The 8,420-nt window shown below is 47.7% G+C and overlaps 1 protein-coding gene across 1 annotated transcript in view; it reads left to right on the top strand.

The window, feature by feature from the left end:
- LOC117747492 (FH2 domain-containing protein 1-like) overlaps positions 1-8,191 on the top strand; it is a 22,404-nt gene extending 14,213 nt beyond the window's left edge. The window contains exons 7-14 of the mRNA XM_034556763.1: positions 627-727; positions 1,375-1,445; positions 1,708-1,815; positions 2,057-2,127; positions 2,212-2,329; positions 4,824-4,988; positions 5,115-5,210; positions 5,292-8,191. Coding sequence (XP_034412654.1) covers positions 627-727; positions 1,375-1,445; positions 1,708-1,815; positions 2,057-2,127; positions 2,212-2,329; positions 4,824-4,988; positions 5,115-5,210; positions 5,292-7,418 — 2,857 coding nt within the window. The 3' untranslated portion in view covers positions 7,419-8,191. The remainder of the gene's footprint in view (positions 1-626; positions 728-1,374; positions 1,446-1,707; positions 1,816-2,056; positions 2,128-2,211; positions 2,330-4,823; positions 4,989-5,114; positions 5,211-5,291) is intronic.
- Positions 8,192-8,420: the final 229 nt, after the last annotated feature.

The following is an 8,420-nucleotide window of genomic DNA, read 5'->3' as shown; positions in this document are numbered from 1 at the left end:
CTTTTATTCAATTAAAAAACACTTTTTGGGGGGTTTATTCTTAAATCTTTGTCTTTTTTCCAGTGTTTATAGAGGGAGGGGTATTTGACAATGTTTTATTTTCTCATAATTGTATTTAATTTTAAAACTAATGATCTAAATGATATTTAAACGGTGATTTCTTTAGTCAAATCACTTTGTGGCTCCAAATAGAGAATAAAGCTTGAAGCTCTCAGAGTAACAACAGCAGCAGATGGTGGAACGACTGATGAGACGTGAAGCAGCTGATGGGGGTTATTTTATCATCTGGAGAGACATTAGTGACTAAATGAGAGCAGGGACGAGAAAATAATCAGAAGAAAGACGGTTATTATTTTATTTATTTATTCGTTTTTACAGTATTTATTTGCTTAATTTTACATTTCTTTGTATTTAATTAATTAATGTATTTGGTTTGTGTCCCTTTTGTGTATTATTATTATTATTTATTTATTTATTGTATGTCTGTTTAGTTTAAAAAAACACTTTTAGGGGGCATTATTCTTAAATGTCAATAAATAATCATTACTAATAAATGAATAAATGGTCACGTCCTCATGAGCGCTCACATAAACGTTGGCGAACTGATTTATTTTCTTTATCTCCAGTTACTCGCTCCGCATCGAGTCCATGCTGCTGAAGGAGGAGTTCCCCGGAGCGAGTGAGGTCATCAAACGAGACATCGACATCCTCCACGCCGCCACCAAAGGTAACGACTTCGACTTTAAGGAGACGCACAACACGTAGTTTAATTTTTGTTTAATTTTTTACATTCTCCTTTATTACATTTTCCTTTATTATTTAAATTCTTAAATGTAATATGCCCTGCTATTTAATTTTATTACATTTTATTGTATTTAATTTAATTTAATTGTATTTTATTCTATTTAATTGTATTTTATTCTATTTAATTGTATTTTATTGTATTTTATTTTATATATTATTTTATTGTATTTTATTTTATTGTATTTTATTTTATTGTATTTTATTTAATTTCATTGTATTGTATTTTATTTTATTTTATATTTGTAAAAAATGTTTTGCTGCTGCTTCAAGAAGTGAATAAAGTAAAAATCTAATCTAATCTCTAACATGTTTTAACCCTTTAAAGAGTTTTTTAATTTGAGGAAACAGAACACCAGACGTCTTGTCTTCATATTTGTTCTTTCAAAGTGAGACTCCAGCGTCATTAAAAACCTGCAGTTAATCAAACAGCCTCTCACACACACACTAACACGTGACTATTTTTAGAGTGTGTGTGTGAACTTCTTGACACACTCACACCTTCAGGACCGCGCGTGTGAAGACGTCTTTTAATCTCTTTTGATGCAACTGAAGAACTTGTTTCTCCTCCAGAGTTGATGAGCTGTGAGGAGCTCCATGCTGTTCTCCACTTGGTGCTGCAGGCCGGAAACCTGCTGAACGCGGTGAGCAGGAACACGTTCTGTCATTTGTAGTCGTTTTGTGCATCTTTGCAGTCGTTTTGTGCATCTTTGCAGTCGTTTTGTGCATCTTTGTGGTTGTCTTGCATCCCTTTGTGTTTTTTTTTTTAAAGCTTTGTGTGGTTGTGTTTAATGTCCTTTTAAATAATGTTAACGGTCAGCTCATTCAGATTACAACACTATTAACTATGTGTGTGTGTGTGTGTGTGTGTGTGTGTGTGTGTGTGTGTGTGTGTGTGTTTTGCAGGGAGGTTATGCAGGAAACGCAGTGGGTTTCAAGCTGTCGTCCCTTCTGTCTCTGGCCGACACCAAGGCCAACAAACCGGGCATGAACCTGCTGCACTTTGTCGCTCTGGTCAGTAACCTGTGTGTGTGTGTGTGTGTGTGTGTGTTTCCCTTAAAAAGTGCACGTCTTTAAGCTGATTTACATCCGTAGTGGACAGGAAACAGAGAACAACGTCTCTATCGTTGCGAAGGACCAAAAGGACATTCAGAGGGCGCATCAAGGTTTTAAAACCTGGGTCTCGGGGCGATGTGGATCCTCCTGTGGTGGGTGAAGTCCTCTCATGTTGGACTCCTTCTTCTTTCTCCTTCAGGAAGCCCAGAAGAAAGACATCAAGCTGTTGGAGTTCCCCCTGAAGTTGAATCACGTGCAGCCTGCCGCCAGGTCAGACTTCTTGTTTTGTTCACCCATTTAAAGACTACATTTCCCATCAGCCCCCACATCACCTTCACACGTTGTTTTTCGTAGGATCTCCTTGGAAACGCTGGACGCCGATCTTCAGTGGCAGACGTCTCGCACGCGCTCAGTAGAGGAGAACGTCCAGAGAGACGCGGAGCTGCTGCAGCAGCTGGGCGGCTTCCTGCAGGTAGAGATGTGGTACTTCTACGTGTTCTTGCTGTCGCCATGTGGTACTTCTACGTGTTCTTGCTGTCGCCATGTGGTACTTCTACGTGTTCTTGCTGTCACCATGTGGTACTTCTACGTGTTCTTGCTGTCGCCATGTGGTACTTCTACATGTTCTTGCTGTCGTCATGTGGTACTTCTACGTGTTCTTGCTGTCGCCATGTGGTACTTCTACGTGTTCTTGCTGTCACCATGTGGTACTTCTACGTGTTCTTGCTGTCGCCATGTGGTACTTCTACATGTTCTTGCTGTCGTCATGTGGTACTTCTACGTGTTCTTGCTGTCGCCATGTGGTACTTCTACGTGTTCTTGCTGTTGCCATGTGGTACTTCTACGTGTTCTTGCTGTCGCCATGTGGTACTTCTACGTGTTCTTGCTGTCGCCATGTGGTACTTCTACATGTTCTTGCTGTCGTCATGTGGTACTTCTACGTGTTCTTGCTGTCGCCATGTGGTACTTCTACATGTTCTTGCTGTCGCCATGTGGTACTTCTACGTGTTCTTGCTGTCGCCATGTGGTACTTCTACGTGTTCTTGCTGTCGTCATGTGGTACTTCTACATGTTCTTGCTGTCGCCATGTGGTACTTCTACATGTTCTTGCTGTCGCCATGTGGTACTTCTACGTGTTCTTGCTGTCGCCATGTGGTACTTCTACATGTTCTTGCTGTCGCCATGTGGTACTTCTACGTGTTCTTGCTGTTGCCATGTGGTACTTCTACGTGTTCTTGCTGTCGCCATGTGGTACTTCTACGTGTTCTTGCTGTCGCCATGTGGTACTTCTACATGTTCTTGCTGTCGCCATGTGGTACTTCTACGTGTTCTTGCTGTCGCCATGTGGTACTTCTACGTGTTCTTGCTGTCGCCATGTGGTACTTCTACGTGTTCTTGCTGTTGCCATGTGGTACTTCTACGTGTTCTTGCTGTCGCCATGTGGTACTTCTACGTGTTCTTGCTGTCGCCATGTGGTACTTCTACGTGTTCTTGCTGTCGCCATGTGGTACTTCTACGTGTTCTTGCTGTCGCCATGTGGTACTTCTACGTGTTCTTGCTGTCGCCATGTGGTACTTCTACATGTTCTTGCTGTCGCCATGTGGTACTTCTACGTGTTCTTGCTGTCGCCATGTGGTACTTCTACGTGTTCTTGCTGTCGCCATGTGGTACTTCTACATGTTCTTGCTGTCGCCATGTGGTACTTCTACGTGTTCTTGCTGTTGCCATGTGGTACTTCTACGTGTTCTTGCTGTCGCCATGTGGTACTTCTACGTGTTCTTGCTGTCTCCATGTGGTACTTCTACGTGTTCTTGCTGTCGTCATGTGGTACTTCTACGTGTTCTTGCTGTTGCCATGTGGTACTTCTACGTGTTCTTGCTGTCGCCATGTGGTACTTCTACATGTTCTTGCTGTCGTCATGTGGTACTTCTACGTGTTCTTGCTGTCGCCATGTGGTACTTCTACATGTTCTTGCTGTCGCCATGTGGTACTTCTACGTGTTCTTGCTGTTGCCATGTGGTACTTCTACGTGTTCTTGCTGTTGCCATGTGGTACTTCTACATGTTCTTGCTGTCGCCATGTGGTACTTCTACATGTTCTTGCTGTCGCCATGTGGTACTTCTACGTGTTCTTGCTGTCGTCATGTGGTACTTCTACATGTTCTTGCTGTCGCCATGTGGTACTTCTACGTGTTCTTGCTGTTGCCATGTGGTACTTCTACATGTTCTTGCTGTCGCCATGTGGTACTTCTACATGTTCTTGCTGTCGTCATGTGGTACTTCTACGTGTTCTTGCTGTTGCCATGTGGTACTTCTACGTGTTCTTGCTGTCGCCATGTGGTACTTCTACATGTTCTTGCTGTCGCCATGTGGTACTTCTACGTGTTCTTGCTGTCGCCATGTGGTACTTCTACATGTTCTTGCTGTCGCCATGTGGTACTTCTACGTGTTCTTGCTGTTGCCATGTGGTACTTCTACATGTTCTTGCTGTCGCCATGTGGTACTTCTACGTGTTCTTGCTGTCGCCATGTGGTACTTCTACATGTTCTTGCTGTCGCCATGTGGTACTTCTACGTGTTCTTGCTGTCGCCATGTGGTACTTCTACATGTTCTTGCTGTCGTCATGTGGTACTTCTACATGTTCTTGCTGTTGCCATGTGGTACTTCTACGTGTTCTTGCTGTCGCCATGTGGTACTTCTACGTGTTCTTGCTGTCGCCATGTGGTACTTCTACGTGTTCTTGCTGTCGCCATGTGGTACTTCTACGTGTTCTTGCTGTCGCCATGTGGTACTTCTACGTGTTCTTGCTGTCGCCATGTGGTACTTCTACGTGTTCTTGCTGTCGCCATGTGGTACTTCTACATGTTCTTGCTGTCGCCATGTGGTACTTCTACGTGTTCTTGCTGTCGCCATGTGGTACTTCTACGTGTTCTTTATTGTTCTCACGCCGCCGTGTGTTTGTCTCAGTCGGCCACCGCGTCGCTCAGCTCGCTGCACGGCCACCGGCTGCAGCTGAAGACGGACGGCAGCGAGCTGATCGACTTCTTCTGTGAAGACCGAGAGACGTTCAGGCTCGACGACTGCTTCAGCATCTTCAACAGCTTCTGCTGCAGGTTCAGCGCCGCGGTCAAGGTAAACTCTTAAATAAATAAATAAACTGAAAAGTGATAAAAGTAGTGGATTGTGATTAGAAAGTGGCGTAAAACGTGAACGCTCAAGTAAAGTACTTTTAATTTTAAAACCTTTCTCCCTCTGAAGGAGAACACGGAGCGCGAGGCGAAGGAGGCGTCCCGCCGCCGGCGTTTACAGGAGCTGGAGGAGCAGAAGAGGCACTCGTGGTCCGGCAGCGAGGAGGTAAGGAGGTCGTCACGCTGGCCTTGAACCAAGCTCACGGGCAACCCGGCTGCCGAGTGACGGATGTGTTTCTGCATTTAGGTCGACGGGGCGTTCGGGTTGCGCTGCCGCAGCGAGGCGGACATGTCGGCCGCCATGTCGCCGCACGACGGCGCCCGGCTGCTGGTGGAGCTCCTGTCGCCGAAGTCCGGTCTGCGCTCGCCCTTCGGGGACTCCCACAACTCTCTCGGACGCCCGCGGCGAGCCAGGAACTCTTCGTCCGGCTCGTCGGTTGTCTTTGCCGAGCGCGAACTGAGCGCTCTCCTGGGGTCGCCGACCCCCGACCACAAGGAGGCAAGGACATTTTTTCCATCGGCCTCTCCCGGTAGTCTGGGACTCTCCGCTAACGCACGACCGCAAAGTCCAAGGGCCACATCGTTCAGCTTTCCCCAAAACCCTCCCGAGACGGCGTTGAGCACACACAACCAATCGACCGCCACTTACCTCAGCAACGACGCTCAAAACGCCAACAATCTCGTGATCATAGTCACAACTACCTCTGATTCCAACCAGGAGTCCAACCACAACAACGACAGCGAAGATCGACTCGCCGTTGGGGAACTCGCCAGAGTGAACAAAGCTGAGCAGGATATTAGAGGAAAGATGTTTTTTGAGAAGTGCACATTGGTGCCCGAGCTGAAAGGGTTCGACAGGACCGCCGGCGACCTCAAAGGGTCTCACTCCTCCCGGCATTGGCGCCGGGACGAGGAGGCCGAGAGGGTGGAAAGAGAAGAGGAAGAGGAGGGACGCGAGGAACAGGCGATAGTGTGGTGCGTGACAGGTGTGTGCGAGGCTGCCGGCGAGCTTGCGAACGCCGCCGACACCCGTGCACGAGCTGAGCACGACCATCGCGGAGGGAGCCAGCAGGCTGCCCAAGCCAATCGCACGCCTTCAGAACCTCAGCCGGCCAATGAGAAGCCAGTGCCTGAACCCATCAGCAGCCAACCGGTGCCTGTCCCTCGCCGCAACGATCCGTCACACCCCGCCTCCTCCCCCATGTGGCGCCGTGCAGAGCCTTCAGCGGCCAATGGGGCTAAAAGAACAGCCAATCAAAGGGGAGAAGCAAAGGGCTCCACCAATGAGAAGAGAGATGTGAGGACAGAACAATCAACAGGCGACAGGAGCAGAAACACATCCGCTTCCTGTCGCCCAGTAGCAGCTTATTCCACGAATGGAAAGGCGGGATTGGCAAATTCGTCCAAGTCGTCCACCAAGAACCTCCCTACCTCTAAGACTCGACCCGCCGGGACGAAACCCTCCGCCACCGCGCCCGCCGCCAACAAGTCCGTGCCTGTCCGCACCCTCACGAACTCCGAGAACCAGAACATGAGGCGCGTCCTGCCGATCTCCAGGACCAACCGAGGCGTTCCAGCTCTGGGCAAACATCCCGAGAAGCCTCCCGGCTCCTCCGGCACCGCGGCGCTCGGCGGTCACCCCGCCTCCAGCCTCCTAAACGGCACCTCCCTCCGACGAGGAGAGCGGCCATCGACCGCTCCGTCGTCCCGCCGCTCCAGCGTCCACAAGGCGCCGGACCCCAGGGATCCGAGAGACCAGAAGGTTTCGGGTCCTCGTGAGCATAACCAGGACGCGCAGAGGAGGCCGTCCACCCGGAAGCCTTTAGCTAAACCCAAACCGCCGCCGGAGGAGAAGATGTGTCGCTCCACGCTGCGGTCGCTCACTCAAGGAAGCGGTGGAGGAGGCAGCGTCAGTGCTCCTGTTACTCCTTCCCACAAAGCCGGTACCCCTTCGCCATCGCCGCTTCCTGGTTTCACCCGATTGACTGCCTCTTCTTCTTTCAGACGAACCCACACCACGCCCACTCCTCCTCCTCCTCCTCACGCTGGCTCAGTGTCCTCCCTTAAACCCTCCCTTAAATCCTCCCCGAAGACCTCCTCCTCCTCCATTTCTCCTTCCATCACCTCTTCGCCTTTCAACAGAACCAGCTCGCTAAGAGTCCCCTCCACCTCCACGTCCTCTGAACTTCTCAAACCTTCCTCCTCCTCCTCTTCGCCGAGGAGGTCTCAGAGCATCAGGGCGCCTCCTCGGTTGCCGCTCCACGACTCGCTGGTTCCCCCTAAAGGCCACCGGCGGAACGACAGCGGCACCTTCTCCGACAAGTCAACTCACTCCAGGGACTCGGGCAAGTCCACCAGGCCGGGCTGGAGATAACAGGAGGCATCTGAAGATGCATTTCAACACAAAGTCTAAGTGGCTCCTCCTCTTTCCTTCTTTACTTGGAGGTAAAGGATACATTCCAACATGAAGAACAGACCTCTATTCATATAGGAGGAAAGGAAAATTAAAAAAAACCTCCAGTTCAGCTGGAGGTTTGGTTTGGACGTATTTTAGAGTTCGCTATATTTTTTATATTTTCTCCGCTTTACCTTCCTACCTTTAAAGCCACCAGACTCCATTGACAAACAGTGATTTAACCTCTCAGAGCACAGGAGCTGCCGGTCAACCACTGCATCGATCGGTTGGTTTGTTTGCGTTGTTGTGAGACTTCCAGGCGAGATAACGGGTTCCAGTAAGTGCTGTCTGACAGCGAGGTGGTGAACACATTATGAATATGGGGAAGTAACTCCTCCCAAATATCCCTTTTAAAGGATGAAGGACGTTCTCGCACAACAACTTTATTTTATGCCTTAACTTTTGGTGGTGCACCTTAAACTTTACACGTGGCCTGATTTAAAATAGAAATGATGTAATTGTCTTTAAATAAAAACAATAGATCCATAAATCACAGAGAATCGTGTAGTTTAAAGACGAGGAGACATTTTAAAGCGTCTCTGATTCAAAGTGGGAGGAGTCTGCAGTGCCATGTTTGTTCATAGGAGGATCTTTGTATGTTTATGTTTCTCTATTTATGTAGGTATGATGTCAATATTTGATATATGTATAAATATGTATACGATCTACTAATTAAAAAAATATTCCTCAAACACGCTTTGTTTCTGTTCCCGTAACGTTCTACAAATACATTTTCACGGTTTCTTTACAAATAAATGTGAAAAAGTAAAATAGTGTATTGAAGAACAATGTTAAGGTTTACTTGAGTAAATGTACTTTGTTACCTTTCACTGACTTTACTGTACTTTTACTATTATTTGTGTTTAAAGTAGGCAACTGTTGGTAACTACATTTATTTTTATATACTTTTATTACATAGAA

This window comes from Cyclopterus lumpus, chromosome 18 (assembly GCF_009769545.1).
Source record: "Cyclopterus lumpus isolate fCycLum1 chromosome 18, fCycLum1.pri, whole genome shotgun sequence".
Classification (NCBI taxonomy): Eukaryota; Metazoa; Chordata; class Actinopteri; order Perciformes; family Cyclopteridae; genus Cyclopterus; species Cyclopterus lumpus.
The sequence above is the reverse complement of the archived record's forward strand: the minus strand, read 5'-3'. Positions and strand labels throughout refer to the sequence as shown.